General features: G+C 51.8%; 1 protein-coding gene and 1 long non-coding RNA gene across 4 annotated transcripts; both read right to left on the bottom strand.

Moving 5' to 3' along the window:
* Positions 1–1206: 1206 nt before the first annotated feature.
* nicn1 (nicolin 1) lies at positions 1207–22177 on the bottom strand. 3 transcript variants are annotated; one of them, XM_030091992.1, is made up of 7 exons: positions 22089–22177; positions 11412–11546; positions 11015–11194; positions 9382–9495; positions 8886–8954; positions 7993–8097; positions 1207–1775 (listed from the first exon to the last, which is right to left on the bottom strand). In XM_030091992.1, the coding sequence occupies exons 2-7, from the start codon at positions 11541–11543 to the stop codon at positions 1734–1736; spliced, it is 642 nt and encodes a 213-aa protein (XP_029947852.1). In that variant the 5' UTR covers positions 11544–11546; positions 22089–22177; the 3' UTR covers positions 1207–1733. The 3 variants fall into 3 exon arrangements, with proteins under 3 accessions (XP_029947852.1, XP_029947851.1, XP_029947853.1); XM_030091991.1 differs by having other exon boundaries at positions 22102–22171; XM_030091993.1 differs by having other exon boundaries at positions 22037–22151.
* Positions 17858–18828, bottom strand: LOC115388727 (uncharacterized). Its single transcript, XR_003931495.1, has 2 exons — positions 18621–18828; positions 17858–18045 (listed from the first exon to the last, which is right to left on the bottom strand). It is a non-coding gene; the product is annotated as an uncharacterized LOC115388727 (long non-coding RNA).
* Positions 22178–22670: the final 493 nt, after the last annotated feature.

Genomic DNA, 22670 nt, shown 5'->3' with positions numbered 1-22670 from the left:
TGCGGTAGCGGTTGCGGTTGCGGTAGCGGTAGCGGTTGCGGTAGCGGTAGCCGGCTGCCCCACCTCAGTCTGGTTCCTGTCCCTCCTCTGGATCCTCGTCTCCCTCCTGTTGGCGTTGGGTTGGGTTCGGGGAGCAGCTCGGGAGGTGTAGCTTCAGAGGACGGACGCTGCTGCGACCGGAGGCGCCGAGCTCCAGCAGACACCCGGGCCGGTCCTGAACCAAGTCCGTCTACGGGCCTCGGACTGGCGATCGCGGTCCAGACCGGCTGAACGAGGTGCCGTCGGGATCAATGTCCCCATTTACAAGAGTTTCACCAAACCCCAGCGTGCCGAGCGTCTGTCTCCACGGTGACGTGCCAGACCCATGACCGCAGCTTTGTAGCCTCAGAGTGGCCGTCCTGCTGAGCAGAGGAAACCGTCCCCGTCCTCATCCCTGTCCCCATCCCCGTCCCTGTCCTCCTTCTGGCTGAAACAGGTTTGTGTGGGACCCAGAGAAGACTGTCCCTAACGAAGACCTGGATGTGTCTCCTCAGCAGATCCTGAGGACGGTCCAGACCCGCCAGGCGGTGCCGAAGCCTGGAGCCACCAAGCTGTTGGTGAGGATGTGCGCCCCCTGTAGGACACCCGGGGTAACAGCCAGTGCTCTTCAGCGCCCCCCTCTGGTTTCATCCATTTCTACAACAAAGTCCAGCAGCTGACCGAGACTCAGGCTGCAGAGCTGGACTCTGGTCCCAGGCGGTCCTGGAGGACATCTGTCCAAAGATGTGATATGTAGCAGCCTCTGAATGTCCTCAGTGTCAGTGATGTCCACCATGATGTCCTCTGCGTACACAGGAAGGGGGAGTGGGGACGCGAGCCTCAGCTTGACCCCCGAGGCTCATACCTGACCCGAACCAGCAGCGGGTCACCGGATCCAGATACAGGATCCAGACCTGCCAGCTACTGCCCCCCTACTGCCCCCTTCTAATGCCCCTCCCCCCTAATGCCCCTCCCCCTCTAATGCCCCTCCCCCCTCTAAAGCCCCTCCCCCCTCTAAAGCCCCTCCCTCCATTGCCCCTCTCCACCCTAACAGGAGCGTTCCGTCCAGCATCGCTGGAAGTCGGGAAAACCCCAAACCCTGAACAGGAGGGGAAGGTCAAAGGTCAAGGCACTCCCTGCATGCTCTGGCTGAATCAGAACACAAAGAAACATCTTTCAGCTGAAGCCTTTATTTACCAGCCGAGTCATCTCCAGACCGCAGAACACAGAGAACACAGAGAACGCAGAACACCAGAGGAGAGAACGGAGGAGTGCTGCTCCCTGAGCGGCCTGCAGGGGGAGCCCTCACTCACCTCCGTTCTCCTCCTCACACCTGAGGAACAACTCCGGACACTTCACTGGAAGACAGGGGTTCTGGAGACGTTATTCGTGTGTGTGTGTGTGTGTGTGTGTGTGTGTGTGTGTGTGTGTGTGTGTGTGTGGGTGTGTGTGTGTGTGGGTGTGTGTGTGTAATGGCTTCTTAATGTTCTGGAGGCAACGTGTTCTCAACAGAACTCTTCATGGATCTATAGAGAACACTAACATGCTGCACTGCTGCCCCCTGCTGTCCACAGAGCAGACTGCAGCCAGGAGGAGGAGGAGAGGAGGAAGAGGAGGAGGAGGAAGAGGAGGAGGAGGAAGAGGAGGAGGAGGAGGAGGAGGAGGAGGAGGAGGAGGAGGAGGTGTGGTTCTCAGGTTCTCAGGTTCTCAGGTTCTCAGTCCAGACTCAGCAGGGAGACATCGTAGCGTCCGTCCACCTGGAGGAACAAGAACAGCTTTCAGTCTGGTTCCGTTTAGAAAAAGAATCAGGTTCTGGTTCTGCTCTGGGTCTGTGTGTGTGTTTGTGGTGAGTGTGTGAGGTGTGTGAGTGTGTGTGTGTGAGCTATGGTTGTGTGTGTGTGTGAGGTGAGTGTGTGTGTGTGTGTGTGTGTGTGTGTGTGTGTGTGTGTGTGTGTATGTGTTTGTGGTGAGTGTGTACAGTTACAGTGTGTGTGTGTTACAGTGTGTGTGTGTTACTGTGTGTGTGTTCCAGTGTGTGTGTGTGTGTTCCAGTGTGTGTGTGTGTGTGTGTGTGTGTTCCAGTGTGTGTTCCAGTGTGTGTGTTCCATTGTGTGCAGATGTGAACGTACTGATCACCGCCAAGGAAAAGGTTCTTGACCGCTGGGCAGAATACTTCAGTAGTATACTCACCCGCCCCTCGGTCATCAACGAAGAAGCGACCACAAGGCTGCCTCGGGTTCCAATCAAACACTTTCTTGAAGACACCCCCACCGAAGCGGAAGTGGAAAAAGCAGTGAAGCGCCTCTCGAGTGGAAAAGCACCTGGTGCTGATTCCACCCCTGCAGGAATCGACGCCTCTGGTGGCCCAACCTTGATCAGGAAGCTCACCGAGCTATTCCATTCCATGTGGAACCAGGAGAAAATCCAGCAGGAACTCAAGGATGCTTCTATCGGCCACTTGTACAAGCGTAAAGGAAACCGGCAGGCGTGTGACAACCACCGCGGCATCTCGCTACTCTCCGTTGCTGGGAAGATCTTGGCCAGAGTCATGCTGAACCGCCCGATTGACCACTTGGAGGATGGCCTATTACCTGAAAGTCAGCGCGGGTTCAGACAGGGTCGCAGCACTGTGGATATGATTTTTGCGGCACGTCAACTCCAGGAGAAGTGTCGGGAGCAGAATGTCAGCCTCTACACCACCTTCGTGGATCTGACTAAGGCTTTCAACACTGTCTGCTGGGAGGGAATCTGGAAGATCATGGCCAGGTTCGGTTGCCCTGCAAAGTTCATTTCCCTGGTCAGGCAGTTCCACGACGGCATGCTAGCGAGTGTACAGGACGATGGAGAGCACTCAGAGCCCTTCCCCGTCACAAACGGCGTGAAACAAGGATGTGTCCTTGCTCCGACACTCTTCAGTATGATGTTCTCGGCCATGCTGACGGACGCTTTTTGTGCGGGTGACATTGGAGTTAACTTCAGATTCCGAACTGATGGAAGCTGTTCAACCTACGGAGACGGGACGACATCGCCCGGGACTTTCTTTTTGCTGACGACTGCGCACTGGATGCTAGTACCCAGTCTGACATGCAGGAAACCATCAACTGGTTCGCCAAAGCCTGTGACGACTTCGGTCTGATGATCAGCACAAAGAAGACCGAAGTGATGCACCAGCCAGTTCCTGCAGTTCCCTACACAGAGCCAACCATCGCAGTCAACGGCGAGATGCTGACAGTGGCAGACAAGTTTGTTTACCTTGGCTTCGCTGTCACGAACCGTCAGCATCGATGAGGAGGTCTCGTACAAGATCGCCTGCGCCAGCTCGGCCTTTGGCAGACTCAGGGACAGAGTTTGGGAGAGACGAGGAATCAGCCTTCAGACCAAGTTAAAGGTGTACCGTGCAGTTGTTCTGCCCTCTCTACTGTACGCCTGTGAAACATGGACAGTGTACAGGCGGCACGCCAGACAGCTGAACTCCTTCCATATGCGATGCCTCCGTAACCTGCTGCACATCAAATGGCAGGACGGAGTGCCAGACAGAGGTGCTCCAGAGAGCCCAGATGGAGAGCGCTCAGGGAGGACACCCTGAAAGCTTCCCTGAAGTGCTGCAGTATCAACCCTGACACCTGGGAAGCAACTGCGCAAGACCGCTGTGCACGGCGCGCCGTGCTCAGCTCTGGAGGAGCAGGAGCAGAAACGCCAGCGACGCAAACGCAGAGCGATCGCCACCTCTCAGCCGGGCTCGCCCCCAGCACCTGCGGGTCACACTGGGCCAGACTTTGTTCGAGCGAGGATCAGACTGGTCAGCCGTCTTCACACTCACAAGACCCGGTGATCCCAGAAGTGGTGGTCGTCTTCACCAGCGAAGGACGAACATCTATCAGTTCCAGTGTGTGATCCAGTGTGTGTTCCAGTGTGTGTGTGTTCCAGTGTGTGTGTGTTACAGTGTGTGTTCCAGTATGAGATCCAGTGTGTGTGTTACAGTGTGTGTTCCAGCATGAGATCCAGTGTGTGTGTTACAGTGTGTGTTCCAGCATGAGATCCAGTGTGTGTGTTACAGTGTGTGATCCAGTGTGTGTGTTCCAGTGTGTGTGTTACAGTGTGTTCCAGTGTGTGATCCAGTGTGTGTGTAACAGTGTGTGTTCCAGTGTGTGTGTTCCAGTGTGTTCCAGTGTGTGTTCCAGTGTGTGTGTGTGTGTGTGTTCCAGTGTGTGTTCCAGTGTGTGATCCAGTGTGTGTGTTCCAGTGTGTTCCAGTGTGTGATCCAGTGTGTGTGTTCCAGTGTGTGTGTTCCAGTGTGTGATCCAGTGTGTGTGTTCCATTGTGTGTTCCAGTGTGTGATCCAGTGTGTGATCCATTGTGTGTGTTCCAGTGTGTGTGTTACAGTGTGTGTTCCAATGTGAGATCCAGTGTGTGTGTTACAGTGTGTGATCCAGTGTGTGTGTGTTACAGTGTGTGTGTTCCAGTGTGTGTGTTACAGTGTGTGTTCCAATGTGAGATCCAGTGTGTGTGTTACAGTGTGTGTGTGTTACAGTGTGTGTGTTCCATTGTGTGTGTGTTACAATGTGTGTTCCAGTGTGTGTTCCATTGTGAGTGTGTTCCAGTGTGTGTGTGTGTGTGTGTGTGTGTGTGTGTTCCAGTGTGTGATCCAGTGTGTGTGTTACAGTGTGTGTTACAGTGTGTGTTCCAGTGTGTGTGTGTTCCAGTGTGTGTTCCAGTGTGTGATCCAGTGCGTGTGTGTTCCAGTGTGTGTGTTCCAGTGTGTGATCCAGTGTGTGTTCCAGTGTGTGATCCATTGTGTGTGTTCCAGTGTGTGTGTGTTCCAGTGTGGGATCCAGTGTGGGATCCATTGTGTGTGTTCCAGTGTGTGTTCCAGTGTGTTTCAAGTTTATGTGTTCCATTGTGTGTGTGTTCCAGTGTGTGTTCCAGCGTGTGTGTTCCATTGTGTGTGTGTTGCAGTGTGTGTTCCAGTGTGTGTTACAGTGTGTGTGTTCCAGTGTGTGTTCCAGTGTGTGTGTGTGTGTTCCAGTGTGTGTGTTCCATTGTGTGTGTGTTACAGTGTGTGTTCCACTGTGTGTGTGTTCCAGTGTGTGTTACAGTGTGTGTGTTCCATTGTGTGTGTGTTAGTGTGTGTTCCATTGTGTGTGTGTTCCAGTGTGTGTGTTCCATTGTGTGTGTGTTCTAGTGTGTTGCATTGTGTGTGTTCCATTGTGTGTGTGTTACAGTGTGTGTTCCAGTGTGTGTGTTCCATAGTGTGTGTGTTCCAGTGTGTGTTCCAGTGTGTGTGTGTTCCAGTGTGTGTTCCAGTGTGTGCATGTTCCAGTGTGTGTTCCACTGTGTGTGTGTTCCAGTGTGTGTTCCAGTGTGTGTGTGTGTTCCAGTGTGTGTGTTCCATTGTGTGTGTGTTACAGTGTGTGTTCCACTGTGTGTGTGTTCCAGTGTGTGTTACAGTGTGTGTGTTCCATTGTGTGTGTGTTACAGTGTGTGTTCCATTGTGTGTGTGTTCCAGTGTGTGTGTTCCATTGTGTGTGTGTTCTAGTGTGTTGCATTGTGTGTGTTCCATTGTGTGTGTGTTACAGTGTGTGTTCCAGTGTGTGTGTTCCATAGTGTGTGTGTTCCAGTGTGTGTTCCAGTGTGTGCATGTTCCAGTGTGTGTTCCACTGTGTGTGTGTTCCAGTGTGTGTTCCAGTGTGTGTGTGTTCCAGTGTGTGTGTTCCATAGTGTGTGTGTTCCAGTGTGTGTTCCAGTGTGTGTTCCAGTGTGTGTGTGTTCCAGTGTGTGTTCCATTGTGTGCGTGTTCCAGTGTGTGTTCCATTGTGTGCGTGTTCCAGTGTGTGTTCCAGTGTGTGTGTGTTACAGTGTGTGTTCCACTGTGTGTGTTCCAGTGTGTGTTACAGTGTGTGTGTTCCATTGTGTGTGTGTTACAGTGTGTGTTCCAGCATGTGTTCCAGGGTGTGTGTGTGTGTGTTTACTGACGTGGAAGCGGCCCATGGAGGTGGTGTGTGTGTGTGTGTGTGTGTTACAGTGTGTGTGTTCCATTGTGTGTGTGTTACAATGTGTGTTCCAGTGTGTGTTCCATTGTGAGTGTGTTCCAGTGTGTGTGTGTGTGTGTGTGTGTGTTCCAGTGTGTGATCCAGTGTGTGTGTTACAGTGTGTGTTACAGTGTGTGTTCCAGTGTGTGTGTGTTCCAGTGTGTGTTCCAGTGTGTGATCCAGTGCGTGTGTGTTCCAGTGTGTGTGTTCCAGTGTGTGATCCAGTGTGTGTTCCAGTGTGTGATCCATTGTGTGTGTTCCAGTGTGTGTGTGTTCCAGTGTGGGATCCAGTGTGGGATCCATTGTGTGTGTTCCAGTGTGTGTGTGTTCCAGTGTGTGTTCCAGTGTGAGATCCAGTGTGTGTGTTCCAGTGTGTGTTCCAGTGTGTTTCAAGTTTATGTGTTCCATTGTGTGTGTGTTCCAGTGTGTGTTCCAGCGTGTGTGTTCCATTGTGTGTGTGTTGCAGTGTGTGTTCCAGTGTGTGTTACAGTGTGTGTGTTCCAGTGTGTGTTCCAGTGTGTGTGTGTGTGTTCCAGTGTGTGTGTTCCATTGTGTGTGTGTTACAGTGTGTGTTCCACTGTGTGTGTGTTCCAGTGTGTGTTACAGTGTGTGTGTTCCATTGTGTGTGTGTTACAGTGTGTGTTCCATTGTGTGTGTGTTCCAGTGTGTGTGTTCCATTGTGTGTGTGTTCTAGTGTGTTGCATTGTGTGTGTTCCATTGTGTGTGTGTTACAGTGTGTGTTCCAGTGTGTGTGTTCCATAGTGTGTGTGTTCCAGTGTGTGTTCCAGTGTGTGTGTGTTCCAGTGTGTGTTCCAGTGTGTGCATGTTCCAGTGTGTGTTCCACTGTGTGTGTGTTCCAGTGTGTGTGTGTGTTCCAGTGTGTGTGTTCCATTGTGTGTGTGTTACAGTGTGTGTTCCACTGTGTGTGTGTTCCAGTGTGTGTTACAGTGTGTGTGTTCCATTGTGTGTGTGTTACAGTGTGTGTTCCATTGTGTGTGTGTTCCAGTGTGTGTGTTCCATTGTGTGTGTGTTCTAGTGTGTTGCATTGTGTGTGTTCCATTGTGTGTGTGTTACAGTGTGTGTTCCAGTGTGTGTGTTCCATAGTGTGTGTGTTCCAGTGTGTGTTCCAGTGTGTGTGTGTTCCAGTGTGTGTTCCAGTGTGTGCATGTTCCAGTGTGTGTTCCACTGTGTGTGTGTTCCAGTGTGTGTTCCAGTGTGTGTGTGTTCCAGTGTGTGTGTTCCATAGTGTGTGTGTTCCAGTGTGTGTTCCAGTGTGTGTTCCAGTGTGTGTGTTCCATAGTGTGTGTGTTCCAGTGTGTGTTCCATTGTGTGCGTGTTCCAGTGTGTGTTCCAGTGTGTGTGTTCCAGTGTGTGTTCCAGTGTGTGTGTGTTACAGTGTGTGTTCCACTGTGTGTGTTCCAGTGTGTGTTACAGTGTGTGTGTTCCATTGTGTGTGTGTTACAGTGTGTGTTCCAGCATGTGTTCCAGGGTGTGTGTGTGTGTGTGTGTGTGTTACTGACGTGGAAGCGGCCCATGGAGGTGGTGTGTGTGTGTGTGTGTGTGTTACTGACGTGGAAGCGGCCAATGGAGGCGGTGTGTGTTAGTGTGTGTGTGTGTGTGTGTTACTGACGTGGAAGCGGCCCATGGAGGCAGTGTGTGTTAGTGTGTGTGTGTGTGTGTGTGTGTTACTGACGTGGAAGCGGCCCATGGAGGCGGTGTGTGTTAGTGTGTGTGTGTGTGTTACTGACGTGGAAGCGGCCCATGGAGGCGGTGTGTGTTAGTGTGTGTGTGTGTGTGTGTGTGTGTGTTACTGACGTGGAAGCGGCCCATGGAGGCGGTGTGTGTTAGTGTGTTAGTGTGTGTGTGTGTGTGCGTTACTGACGTGGAAGCGGCCCATGGAGGCGGTGTGTGTTAGTGTGTGTGTGTGTGTGTGTGTGTTACTGACGTGGAAGCGGCCCATGGAGGCGGTGGTCTGGCTGCTCTGCATCACCTCGGTCAGAGCCCACATCTGCTGGATGCTGGAGGAGACGGTCCGGGGGTCCGGGAGTCCCTGAACACACCACCACCTTCATCACATCCAGCATCATCATCACCTTCATCATCTTTACCATCATCATCACCTTCATTATCATCATCATCACTACCACCATCATCATCATCATCTTCATCATCACCTTCATCATCATCTTCATCCCCACCATCATCCATCATCATCTTCAAAACCTTCATCACCATCATCATCATCACTTTGTTATCATCCTGCATCACTATCACCTTCATCATCATCATCATCATTGTAACAGCCCCATAGTGAACTACAGGCAGTGGAGTGTGTTGTAGTCGACTGTGGTGGTTCCCGGTTCTCCTGGTGGTTCCAGGTTCTCCTGGTGGTTCCAGGTTCTCCTGGTGGTTCCAGGTTCTCCTGGGGGTTCCAGGTTCTCCTGGTGGTTCCAGGTTCTCCTGGGGGTTCCAGGTTCTCCTGGTGGTTCCCGGTTCTCCTGGTGGTTCCAGGTTCTCCTGGTGGTTCCAGGTTCTCCTGGGGGTTCCAGGTTCTCCTGGTGGTTCCCGGTTCTCCTGGGGGTTCCCGGTTCTCCTGGTGGTTCCCGGTTCTCCTGGTCTGGCTGTGGGGTGAAGTGGGCGGAGCTACCAGCTGGTTCAGCAGCAGGGTGGAGGACAGGAGGACAGGAGGACAGGAGGACGTTCCTCTGGGTGAGATGACGGCTGGTTCCACCGGGACGTGGACTGCAGCAGGTGCCTTGCTCCAGAGCTCAGGGAGTGGAGGACTGGAACAAGGAGAACCGGAACAGGAACACAGAACCGAACAGAACCGACACCGACCTCCACATCCGGGTGCTGCTCCACCAGGGTCAGGTCTGACAGCCAATCAGAAAGCTCCTTCTCCGGGTCCTGGAGGAGACGAGAGGACAGGGGAGGACAGGGGAGGACAGGAGGAGGACAGGAGGAGGACAGGGGAGGACAGGAGGAGGACAGGGGAGGACAGGGGAGGACAGGAGGTGGACAGGAGGAGGACAGGAGGAGGACAGGGGAGGACAGGGGAGGACAGGAGGAGGACAGGAGGTGGACAGGAGGTGGACAGGATGAGACGACAACCACTTCATCCAAAACACTGGTCGTAAAGCGGGTCATCCAGTTCGTACTGGTCCCCCCTGCTGAGACCACCAGAACCTCCGAGTCTCTGTAGACCTCCAGACCACCAGAACCCCGAGAACTGCTAAGACTCTCAGGTTTTAAGGGGTTCTCATCAGAGTCTCAGGGTCTCATCAGGGTCTGAGGACTTTATTTCATGACCCACATGTTGAAGTGAGGAACTGACCGGGTCCAGGTGAGGGAAGACCTTGATGTCCTCCAGGCTGAAGGACAGCCAGGCAGAGGACGGCTGTCTCAGGATCAGTCTCAGCAGGACCACCCGGTCCGGATCCACCTCCATCTGCAAAACCAGCAGAAGTCTGAGGACCAGTTCTGGACCCCCAACGTCTGCAACACAACTGGTACAGTCCACAAGGCTGTGGAGAGGGTCTGGGGGGTCTAATTCGGTCTGTGGGGTTCTAATCCGGTCTGGGGGGGTCTAATCTGGTCTGGGGGGGTCTAATTCGGTCTGTGGGGTTCTAATCCGGTCTGTGGGGGTCTAATCCGGTCTGGGGGGGTCTAATTCGGTCTGGGGGGTCTAATTCGGTCTGTGGGGTTCTAATCCGGTCTGGGGGGGTCTAATCCGGTCTGTGAGGGTCTAATGAGGTCTGTGGGGTTTGATAGGTGGAAACTGGGATCGGACGGTCTGTGTTCTGTGTTCTGGGGCTGGATTGTCTAATAGGGGCGGGGCCACAGACGCCTGCTGTAAGACGGGGCGGGGCTAGACTTGTAGTTTCAGAGACCACTTTATTGTGGTCTTGGTCTCGGTCTTGGTCGTGGTCTCGGATTTGGTCTTGGTCTGGGACTCGGTCTGGGACTGTCTGAGGTCTCGGAGGGATTTGTACTTTGCAGCTGGTGGTAAGGTTCTCAGGTGTTCTTCACGGTTCTTCAGGTTCAGCGCGGTTCCTGAGCTCTTCCAGCAGGACTGAGATCAGAAAACCACCTGAAGACATCGAACTGAAAACTGTCCTCAGCGCCGCTCCCGTCCTCAGCTCAGACCCCCCTGGACACCCCAGTCCCCCCGACACCAGCGGGTCGTAGGCGAGCTGCGTTGTCTCGCGCTGATGCTGTCCCACGTTGATGACATCATCAGCGCAATGGAGCACAGCGAGGTAAACAATGGAGCGGAGCGGAGTGTCAGCTGGTCCTACCGGGTGTTAGCGGGTGTGAGCGGGTGTTAGCGGGTGTGAGCGGGTGTGAGCGGGTGTTAGCGGGTGTTAGCGGGTGTGAGCGGGTGTGAGCGGGTGTTAGCGGGTGTTAGCGGGTGTGAGTGGGTGTGAGTGGGTGTTAGCGGGTGTTAGCGGGTGTGAGTGGGTGTTAGCAGGTGTTAGCGGGTGTGAGTGGGTGTGAGCGGGTGTTAGTGGGTGTTAGCGGGTGTTAGTGGGTGTGAGCGGGTGTTAGCGGGTGTTAGTGGGTGTTAGTGGGTGTTAGTGGGTGTTAGCGGGTGTTAGTGGGTGTTAGTGGGTGTTAGCGGGTGTTAGTGGGTGTTAGCGGGTGTTAGCGGGTGTTAGTGGGTGTTAGTGGGTGTTAGCGGGTGTTAGTGGGTGTTAGCGGGTGTTAGTGGGTGTTAGCGGGTGTTAGCGGGTGTTAGTGGGTGTTAGCGGGTGTGAGTGGGTGTTAGTGGGTGCTAGCGGGTGTTCTTGGTCTTCAGACTTCCTGGTCTTGGTCTATGTTGAGGCAGTCTTAACAAGTCTACTAGAAGCTTCATGGTAGAGACACTGCGGCAGGGCGCGGGGCCTGTGGGTGGAGAAAGGCAGGACAGGGGGCGGGGCCTGTGGGTGGAGACAGGCAGGACAGGGGGCGGGGCTTGCGCGACTCACCTGGGTCCGGTGGATGTGGACATGGTCCTGCGAGCCCCCCTCGGTGTGCGGGTTCTCCATCAGCTGCAGCTCCCTGACCGCCGTGCTCCACCGGGGGGAGGAGTCCGGACCGGACCCCCGTCTGAGGAGGCGCACCGTCACCGAGGAGGTGTAGCAGTTCTGGAAGGAGATCTCCTCAATCTGGAGAGGAGGAGGAGGAGGAGGAGAGAGGAGGAAGAGGAGGAAGAGGAGGAGGAGGAGGAGGAGGAAGAGGAGGAGACAGGAGGAAGAGGAGTTCTCAGTCTGAGGCTCAGAGTGTTCAGGGTAGTACGAACACATGCACGCGTGCGCGCGCGCACACACACATGCACGCACACACACGCACACACACACACACACACTCCCCCAGCAGCCTCACATTGGCGGGTCGTCCACACGGCAGGCTGACGTCCACCACACACACTCCACAGCGAGATGCGTCCGTCTTGACGTCTCCGATCTGCAGGAAGACGGCGGGTTTGACGGTGCAGCTGACCGGAGACGCAGCCATGTCCTGGAGACACACACACAGAAATTTAACGGAAATATACCAGAAATATACCGGAAATATACCAGAAATAGAGTATTTGCAGTAACGTGACCCGGAAGTTGGAGGACCGCCGCCATGTTGGAAGGAAAACAACCAGCAATGCGCGCTGTCCTCCAGAGAGCAGTGCACGTTCGGTGTTCTTTAATGTTGAAACTGGACTGATCAGGAGAGCAGGGATGTTGTTGTGTTGTCAGATCAAGTGGACAATCTGGACGTAACACACCAAAGACTGGTACCGGGAGGAACGACGAATTTCAGGCTGCAGCAGGACCCGGATGCAGGGCCGAGACTCCAGAACTCCCGTCTGCAGGACGCGGATATTTACTGTTTTCTAACCGACAGTTCTTCTGCGTACAAGAGCCGGGATTCCTACAAGTATGTTTTTCTGGCTTTGTGGAGCGCTGGGACAGCATCGAATCGGCAACACGGACAACGTTCCTGTAGAGTCTAAGGTGTGTAGATCTGCTAACTTACATGTCAGAGTTAAACTCCAGGCCAAAATGGACTTGTTCATCATGTAAAGACTCACAATCGGCGCTTAAATATGTTCGTTTCTAAGGAAAAGCGATCATCAGCAACACTGAAATGGTCCTGAGTTGTTGGCAATACAGAACTGGAATTGTTTTTTATAATGCACTTCCCACATTTCACACATTTTTGTCTTAAAGCAACACGAAGGAACTTTCAGTTTTGGTTGATTTTGGCGGCGCCAGTGGACTTAGCGGTAGTGTTTTGCCTGAAGGAATACTACAGTTCCCATGAGGCCTAGTGCGTGCTGCTCCCGGTGGCGTGCTGTCGGACTGAACTCCCTTCATTTGTTTCCAGCGGCTGTGTGAAGGACGGATAGCGACGAGGTCATGAATCTGATGGTGGCTAAACGATGTTCCATCATGATGTGACGCACGCCATAAAGCAGTCTGCACATCTGGAGGTTTTCAGTGAGCAGGGTTCCTCCCACCCTCCTCACAGCTGCTCAGTCCAGGTGAAGCAACACTGACGCCGTCAGGCTGACAGAGGGTCATTCAGCTGGCTGGAAGTCGATGTATCATCACAAAAGATATTAAAATGTTTTATTAAGGTTGAAAAGTTCCTTAGTGTTGGTTTAAAAGACAGTTTATTTAACAAATTGGTGAGTGAAGACAGCAGCCGCAGCAACTCCCGGTTTTTTATTCATTCAGCATTTATTAATTCAGCTGATTGCTTTTTTTTTTTTTTAACTCTGCAGAGTGAAGCTGAGTGAAGAACAGAGCAACACACACTCTGGTCTGAACTCAGCCGCAGAGTGAGAGCAGGACCTCCCAGAATCCCTCCTGACCTTTACTGAAGAGAAGCTCCTTCCCAGAATCACACAGATTCAGTTCTGAGGCAACCAGGTGTGAACACGCTCACATCATGTCACTTCACCTGTGTCCGTTTTGAGAAATGGTTTGAAATCCTGACATTGAAACCACAGTGCCAAATGTATTATTACACACGCTCATGAATAATGGTCGATTTTTTTAATGACATTTCTTCTCAGGATATTTGGATGACACAAGATAAGTAGTTCATAAAATTGGTAATAATAACATATGTGGGGGAACTTCCATGGGAGCATAATATACCGGAGCCTGTTTGTCCTTTCCAGTGATGTCTTTAATGTGTTTATAAAGGTTTCATTGTTTTAAACTTTCAGGTGGGGGTGAGACCATGAAAACACAGCCTGTCACAGTCCCAGAATGCTGTGCAGCAGATCCACCAGGACACGGCCGGCCTGCACCTCCTGCCAGAACATCCACCCTGAGGGGCTCTCCAGACTCCTGATGAAATGTCTTTGTTGTGGACATTGATCCCTGGAATCAAGTGTCCCTACTACAGAATGAATGAATGAATTTATTTATTTTTCAAACCTGTATAAACGTATGTAGCTAATTTGTACATACAAAAGAAAAAAATGATTAAAAAAAATCAATGGAAATCAAGACAACAAAGAGAAAAACAACAACATAGTTGGAAAAAAGGAGCAGGAGGAAGTAAAGACTTTTTTAAGATTCCTACCCCTTTTTAAGTTTTAAAATCGTGCTTCAAAGAACATCCTATAATATAATGACATAGTATACTCCCCCGTCGCCGCCACGGCGTTCCTACGCCGCTACTGAACATATCTTGCTCCTGCGTCAAGGGAACACCCTCCTCTGCCAAGCCGCTAGCAGTCACAACAACAATGCGGCTTCCGTAGCTCCGGCTTTACCTAGACATAGATCTATAGACATAGATTTCTAGACGTACGTATCTAGACACGCGTGCATTTACCGAACATATATCTGCATATATGACATATCTGGCGACACCGGGCTGTGGTGGAGGAGAGGCTGAGCGGACCAGGAGGAAATATTGGTGAAACTAATGAGCTTTTCGACGATTAAAGCCGTTTGAGGAGCGGCTATACACGTAGCCCCGTCTGCTAGCAGTGCTAACACCGCTAACAGCATCGGGATGTGCGCCGCTCAATTTTGGATCTAAATTTCTCCCGAAGCACTGTTCGGATCAGAAAAGCATTCCGGGTGAGTTCTACTTTATTCTATAAACAACGCGAAAGCGGACCAATCACAGCCCTCGACGTTCACGTCACCACGCGTCGAAACGACGCGAAGTCACAATTTTCGGGAGGCGCACGTCAAGCCCCGACGTAGCCCGTCGTAGGGCTACGACGTCTACGTCGTAGGAACGACGTAGCGGCGACGGGGGAGTATACTGAGGCCTTGAGGCCTTAACGCAGCAGCCGCCGCGCTTACCTCGGATATATCCACTGTCTGCTGTAGGACTAGGAGGCTCTCATTTTCACCCGACAGATAATAGCGTGCACAATTAAAGGGGCGTGGCTTGGTCGCTCATGAAAGCAGAGGGAGCATAGGTGAAAGTAAGCCGGAACGCACCGGAACGCCGTGCTGGTAAGAAATATACTGGCCTCTTCTACAGGAACGCCCCGGAACGCCTCTGAAAAGCAACTTTCACTCATGCATACAAGGCGAGCCCTTCTTTTTCCAAGCAAATTTTACCGAAATAAGTGTAAAATTGATGAATACATAAAACTCATCTCCAGACTACATCTTCTGTGACGTGTTGAACAAGGTTAATGCGCCTGACGAGCACTGGAGCACTCGCTTACCGTGACAGGTTGCAGCTTGTAGCGGCAGTCACTCGCCGTAGCGTAACGTTAATCCAGTGTCCACTGTTGTGTGTTTTTTGCAGACAACAGGGGAGTCATTTTTGCAAAATAAAAAAAACATAAATCCACAAGTAATAAATTGTGAGGGTTCACGCGTCGTCTCTCTGTCATGCAGCAGCATCACTCCTTCCGCAAACAAGCACAGTGGAAGTGAGGTAAACTCAATGCGTTCTTTTCATTGGATGGCTGGTTGCCTAGGTGATGTAAGGACACTCCCCCCGTCCCCGTCTCAAGAGACAACCAGGACAGGTCAAAAATGCAAATAAAAAAAAAAAAAAACTAAAAACAACATATATATATTTTTGTGTATACATATATACATACATACATACATACATACACACATATATATATATATATATATATATATATATATATATATATATATATATATATATATATATATATATATTGTTGCGGTGGCAGGCGCCGCTGGGGGCCGCCATACTGTTTGGTGCCGCAAAGCATCATGGGAGGGGATTGTTCGGGCCGTTTCAAGATGTATTTTGTGTTAAAATGTGTTAAAATGTACTTCGTTTTGTTGTAGGTGTGTTAAGTTATTGTTTTTCTATGTGTTGATGCAGTTTTTCCGGTCTTTTTATGTTAAGTTTCATTTATGTTATGTTGGACCAACAGTGAGACGGGTCGGTGTGACAGTGACCTGGCGTCTGTGCGGAAATTGTTTGGTGAGAGTGACATATGACCCCGTATGTATTTGTTGTTCCTACAACAAAAGTGTTGAGCAACAGGGCAGCAGTCCTCGTCAATTGTTGCCTCCATCATGAAGAGGCCGCCATCACAATATGTATTATATTTACACATTCAAAATTAAAGCAGTTAAAAAAAAGCATTATGCTTTCAAGGATATCAAAAAAAGCAGGCTTTATCAATATCTGTTATGTACGATGCTCGCACGCTTTGCACGCAAACTAAAACATTTTTTGAGTTGCACAGTTCCTGCAAGAATCTTATCTTACTTTCACCCCTGAGAGGGAGGGCGGAGCCTCGAGACGCTGGATTAAAAAAAAACTCTCTCTCGCAAAACTCCGGACACGAGCTTTAAGTCCTCTGACCTGTGTGGTGACATGCTGGAAATTTTCTACAGTCTGTTGCTGCAGCTGCTGTTTTCTTTGGGTTGTCTGTTGGGGCGGCAGTTTGACAAAAAGAGACAGCAGTCGGCTGGACAGACTGACCAGGAGGTGTGCCTCTGTGACGGGAGGAAGGTGGACTCTGCTGGATCAGTCCTGGAGGGGAGGATGAGGCTCTAATGCAGGGTATCTGGAGGAACCCCAAACATCCACTGCAGGACAGTCGCAGCTCAGAAGAGTGACCGGAGTGACAGGCTGCTGTCGCCGCGCCGCAGAACCGAGGCTTCCAGAGGTCGTTCTACCCTCAGCAGTCAGGCTGTTCAACAGATGTGTCTGAGTCAAACCGAGTACATCAGCACTATTTTATTGTACTTTTGTTATTTATTTGTGTGCATATGATTTGTGTGCTGCTGGACATCTGAATTTCTCCCTTTGGGAGATTAATAAAGGTTTATCTATCTATCTATCTAATTTAGATACACTACATATGTCAATATACATTATGAATAATTTTGGTCCTAGTACTGACCCCTGCGGTACCCCACATGTAATATTCATCAGTTTTGATTTATAATTCCCCATCTGTACAAACTGTTGCCTGTTTCTTAAGTAACTCGATATCCAACTCAACCCCACTCCCCTAATACTCTAGTTATCTAATTTCTTTATTCATATATTATGATCAATGGTATCAGATGCTTTCTTTAAATCCACAAATAGTCCTATTGCTACTTTTTTATTGTCCATACAGTCTGTGACTTCCTCTATTAATTTCATTAGTGCCAGAGATGTTGCGTTCTGAACCCATACTGACTGTCCGTTATAAGGTTGTGCTTTTCAGTGAATTTATCCATTCTGTCTGTAAATAGTTTTCCAGTATTTTGGAGAATTGGGGGAGTAATGAAACAGGCCTGTAGTTTGTGAACTGATGTCGATCTCCGGTTGTAAACAGTGGTATTACTTCAGTTATTTTCATTTTGTCTGGGAATGTACCTGATTCAAAAGACAAACTGCAGATGTCGGTGAGTGGTTTTGCAATTCCTTCAATAACTGACTTTATTGTGGACATGTCTATATCATTCCAGTCTTTAGAGGTTTTGTTTTTACAGTTTCTTACATTCTCTACAATTTCTCTTTCATCAACTGCACCTAAAAACATTGTATTTGGATTCCTGTACTCCATGTCTTCTAAACCCCCCTTTCTGTCGTCACTGGTTTCTTTATTTTCGCTGCTAAATCTGGTCCCACATTTACAAAGAATCTGTTAAAACCATTCACCACATCCTCCATATTGTTAATGGTCTTGTTATTTTCAGTATAGTACTCTGGGTAATTTATAGTTTGAGATCTACTTCTCACAATGCCATTTAGAACATTCCATATGCCTTTAATGTTGTTTCTATTTCTCTCCAATAATTTATTATAATATTCTTTCTTACTTGTCCTCATAATATTAGTTAATTTATTGTTATAATTTTTATACTTTTCCTCTGCCTCTGTAGTTCGATGCTTTAAGAATTGCCTGTATGTGTTTTTCTTTTTACAGGTGTTTTGCAGAGAAGATGACAGAATTAAACAATTTGCAGCTGAGAGGCCATTCTGCTGACAAACCATGTTCTCAAGTCTCCACGTCTTTCAGAAGCAGATTAATAAATGTTCTGTATTGTTTAGAACTAAAAGAAGCATGTGACGAGAGAGAAGGACGCATCTTGTGTGTTTTTTTAACAACATTTATTGCAGTGTTTGTCATTCTTTACATTCTTTAGGGTTAAATGTCAAACTATAAAATCCATCTGTACTCCAAGTCTCCCCATCATTTCTCACCTGTTCTAAAAAAGTGTTTCTCATGTCTGGATTCCACAGGTAAACATTTAGCCATACAAACAGTGACTAGAAAAGCACAGTTGTTCCCATCAGCTTCCGTTTCCGGGTCCACCACTGTCTCTGCTGTGTCTTCTGGCTGGGGACGTCCTGAGAAGCTTCATGCAGGGTTAACAACACTCTGCAGCTTCAGTGTGTCTTTGAATCGCCCTTCTTTTTTTTTTGTTTGCATCCTCTCTGTGCATGTAGCCTGAAGAGCTCGCTGTCTTCGTGGTTTTTGGGGGATGGCAGGTGTTGGAAGATCGATGGTGTGTACGCAGGAGAGACGGATCGCTGCTGACAGGTCCTGAAACAATGTAGAGACGGGGAAAAAAGAAAATCAACATTAAACTGCATTTGCCACGCAGATATCAACGTTATGATCCCTGCTGAGGCTGATGTACCGAGTCCACATTACTAAATTCATTAATACGGATCACGATTGGTTCGTGATCCATAATAATTAATTTCGATCAAGTAAAATCTGAGCGGCTGCAGCTTTGAGACCAACATGAGGACATGAAACATGTGGAACACATTTACTGGGTGCAGAGGAGACCCGGGGGGCGGGGGCGGGGGGGGGGGGGGGGGGGGGGGGGGGGGCAGAGCCTCGATGAAGAGAGGAAAAGGACAGGTTGAGGCTCTGATCAGCATGGACTAACACAGGACGGACAATTCGGAATTCAGAATGCGTTTTTGAAGAGACAAAGCAGTTTTCAGGCCTGCATGCTGTTAGCGGATCTATGTTTGGTGTCAGAGCGGCCGTGGCTGGTTCTGCCGCCGGTGTGAGGTTTACAGAACAGCACCAGAGGAAGAGACGCCTGATCCCATCAGTCATCGGTTTAACAGAGGAAGAGAGCAAACATATAAAAGCTCACACACCTCCAACAGAACGTTCCACGGGTTCTTGCTGGTCGCCACTGCTCCGCTGAGTTCCTCACCAGCAGGCCGAGGGCAGCGATCCACTCCTCTCTCCGTTCTACATCGACCGGAAACCTGTGGAACGACCTTCCTGCCTTTTTCTCTCTGTAGTCGCTACACCAGCTGCTACACCAGCTGCTACACCCGCTGCTACACCCACTGCTACACCAGCTGCTACACCAGATGCTGCACCAGCTGCTACACCCAGCTGCTACACCCACTGCTACACCCAGCTGCTACACCAGATGCTGCACCAGCTGCTACACCCAGCTGCTACACCAGCTGCTGCACCAGCTGCTACACCCGCTGCTACACCCGCTGCTACACCCGCTGCTGCACCAGCTGCTACACCCGCTGCTACACCCACTGCTACACCAGCTGCTGCACCAGCTGCTACACCCGCTGCTACACCCACTGCTACACCAGCTGCTACACCAGCTGCTACACCAGCTGCTACACCCACTGCTTCACCAGCTGCTACACCAGCTGCTGCACCAGCTGCTACACCCGCTGCTACACCCGCTGCTACACCCACTGCTTCACCAGCTGCTACACCAGCTGCTTCACCAGCTGCTACACCCACTGCTACACCAGCTGCTTCACCAGCTGCTACACCCGCTGCTACACCAGCTGCTACACCCGCTGCTACACCCGCTGCTACACCAGCTGCTACACCAGCTGCTACACCCACTGCTTCACCAGCTGCTACACCCGCTGCTACACCCGCTGCTACACCAGCTGCTACACCCACTGCTACACCAGCTGCTACACCCACTGCTACACCAGCTGCTACACCCAGCTGCTACACCCGCTGCTACACCAGCTGCTACACCCACTGCTACACCAGCTGCTGCACCAGCTGCTACACCTGCTGCTACACCCACTGCTACACCAGCTGCTACACCCGCTGCTACACCCACTGCTACACCAGCTGCTACACCAGCTGCTACACCAGCTGCTACACCCACTGCTTCACCAGCTGCTGCACCAGCTGCTTCACCAGCTGCTACACCCACTGCTTCACCAGCTGCTACACCAGCTGCTGCACCAGCTGCTACACCCGCTGCTACACCCGCTGCTACACCCACTGCTTCACCAGCTGCTACACCAGCTGCTTCACCAGCTGCTACACCCACTGCTACACCAGCTGCTTCACCAGCTGCTACACCCGCTGCTACACCAGCTGCTACACCCGCTGCTACACCAGCTGCTACACCCACTGCTACACCAGCTGCTACACCCACTGCTTCACCAGCTGCTACACCCGCTGCTACACCCGCTGCTACACCAGCTGCTACACCCACTGCTACACCAGCTGCTACACCCACTGCTACACCAGCTGCTACACCCAGCTGCTACACCCGCTGCTACACCAGCTGCTACACCCACTGCTACACCAGCTGCTACACCCACTGCTACACCAGCTGCTACACCCAGCTGCTACACCCGCTGCTACACCAGCTGCTACACCCACTGCTACACCAGCTGCTGCACCAGCTGCTACACCCGCTGCTACACCCACTGCTACACCAGCTGCTGCACCAGCTGCTACACCCGCTGCTACACCCGCTGCTACACCAGCTGCTACACCCGCTGCTACACCAGCTGCTACACCAGCTGCTGCACCAGCTGCTACACCCGCTGCTACACCCACTGCTACACCAGCTGCTACACCAGCTGCTTCACCAGCTGCTACACCCACTGCTACACCAGCTGCTTCACCAGCTGCTTCACCAGCTGCTACACCCACTGCTACACCAGCTGCTTCACCAGCTGCTACACCCGCTGCTACACCAGCTGCTACACCCGCTGCTACACCAGCTGCTACACCCACTGCTACACCCAGCTGCTACACCAGCTGCTACACCCGCTGCTACACCCAGCTGCTACACCAGCTGCTACACCCAGCCGCTACACCCAGCTGCTACACCAGCTGCTACACCCAGCTGCTGCACCAGCTGCTACACCCAGCTGCTACACCCAGCTGCTGCACCAGCTGCTACACCCACTGCTACACCAGCTGCTACACCCAGCTGCTACACCAGCTGCTACACCCACTGCTACACCAGCTGCTACACCCAGCTGCTACACCAGCTGCTACACCCAACTGCTAAACGGCTAAGAACCATTTTTTCGCTACTTTGATACAGACTTCTCTGTCGAACACACCACAAACACCGTGGCGCTCCAGGTTTGTTTTCCTTCCAACATGGTGGCGACATCCCAGCATGCCTTGCGAGGCCGGGTGTGTAACATCAGCTGCAAATACTCTATACACTGGAAATATACCCGAAACGTACTGGAAATATACCAGGACTTTATCAGAAATAGGTTTATAGCTCCACGGCCCCAATTCAAGTCGTCACTGACTTTGCCGGTCCCAAGCCGAGTCAGCCCCCACCGACCCGGTGTCCTGCCGAAAACTGACTGCCCCCCCCCAGGAAAACTGACTGCCCCCCCCCCCCCAGGAAAACTAACTGCCCCCCCCCCCCAGGAAAACTGACTGACCACCCCCCAGGAAAACTGACTGCCCCCCCCCCCACAGGAAAACTGATTGCCCCCGACGGGACCACGCATCGACGTGCCTCCGTGTGTCTCCATGCTCTGTGCGGATGCTTCATAAAGTTTTCTGTATTCACGCCTCACATCACTCCGCTGCGAGGCGGCTGCTCCCCGTGACTGAGGGCTGTTTGCTGATGCGGTTAATTTGTAAAAAGATACTCTTAATATTCATGAAGAATACTTTATCAAACATTCGCACATCGTATGCGAGCAGTGGAGACAGAGACAGTCGATGCGTTCCGCTCGGGGAGTCACTTTTCGCAGGGTCGGGGGCGACCTGGCATGGGACGAAGTCAGTCACGACTTGAATTGGGGCCGTGGCAACTAGTTACCCCAGAAATATACCGGAAATATACCGGAAATATACCGGAAGACACTGATCACCGATCCAGACGCCCGGACTGCAGAATGAACAGGTCCTGGTTCTGAACAGGAGCAGGTCCTGGTTCTGAACAGGAGCTGGTCCTGGTTCTGAACAGGAGCAGGTCCTGGTTCTGAACAGGAGCTGGTCCTGGTTCTGAACAGGAGCAGGTCCTGGTTCTGAACAGGAGCTGGTCCTGGTTCTGAACAGGAGCAGGTCCTGGTTCTGAACAGGAGCTGGTCCTGGTTCTGAACAGGAGCAGGTCCTGGTTCTGAACAGGAGCAGGTCCTGGTTCTGAACAGGAGCAGGTCCTGGTTCTGTTCCTGGTTCCAGTGGAGTCCTGCTCTCAGGACCACGGACAGCGGCGGGTCCCCGCCGGAGAACCGGAGCCGCAGCTCTTCTACACACTCCTCACACACAACACACACACTCCTCACGCGCGACACACACACACCGGCTGAAAGCAGTCTGCCGGTCCAGAGGACTGACGGTGGAACGGGACTCACTGCGGGGACGAACCAGAGGACGGAGAACTTTCAGGGACCGAGACGAGCCGCCGGAGGACCATGCTAACATGCTAGCATGCGTGATGACGTCATGGCTGTAACCATGGAGACGGAGAGCGTCTTAAAGGGCCAGCAGCACGGAGAGCGACTGAGTGTGTTTCAGCAGGCAGACACGAGAGGGCAGCATAGAACCACAGAACACACCTCCTGCAGGAGAGAGGAGGAGGAGGAGGAGGAAGAAAAGGAGGAGGGGAAGGAGCAGGAGGAGGGAGAGGAGGAGGAGGAGGAGAGGAGGAGGAGGAGGAGGAGGGAGGAGGAGGAGGAGGGAGGAGGAGGAAGAGGAGGAGGAGGAGGAAGAGGAGAGAGGAGGAGGAGGAGAGAGGAGGAGGAGGAGGAGGAAGAGGAGGAGGAGGAGAAGAGGAGGAGGGGAGGAGCAGGAGGAGGAGGAGGAGGAGGAGGAGGGGGAGGAGGAGGAAGAGGAGGAGGAGGAGGAGGAGGAGGGGGAGGAGGAGGAAGAGGAGGAGGAGGAGGAAGAGAGGAGGGGAAGGAGCAGGAGGAGGAGGAGGAGGAGGAGGAGGGGGA

Source organism: Salarias fasciatus, chromosome 5 (genome assembly GCF_902148845.1).
Source record: "Salarias fasciatus chromosome 5, fSalaFa1.1, whole genome shotgun sequence".
Lineage (NCBI taxonomy): Eukaryota > Metazoa > Chordata > Actinopteri > Blenniiformes > Blenniidae > Salarias > Salarias fasciatus.
This window is presented reverse-complemented; position numbering and strand designations above follow the sequence as displayed.

What these genes read in the sequence shown, in the direction of transcription:
- nicn1 (XM_030091991.1), bottom strand. Translation starts at nt 22,158, where the DNA reads ATGTTAGCATGGTCCTCCGGCGGCTCGTCTCGGTCCCTGAAAGTTCTC. An exon ending in TCCACATCCACCGGACCCAG is followed by an intron (nt 9,496 to 11,014) that starts GTGAGTCGCGCA and finishes CTGGTTTTGCAG; the next exon opens with ATGGAGGTGGATCCGGACCG. An exon ending in TCTTCCCTCACCTGGACCCG is followed by an intron (nt 8,955 to 9,381) that starts GTCAGTTCCTCA and finishes CGTCTCCTCCAG; the next exon opens with GACCCGGAGAAGGAGCTTTC.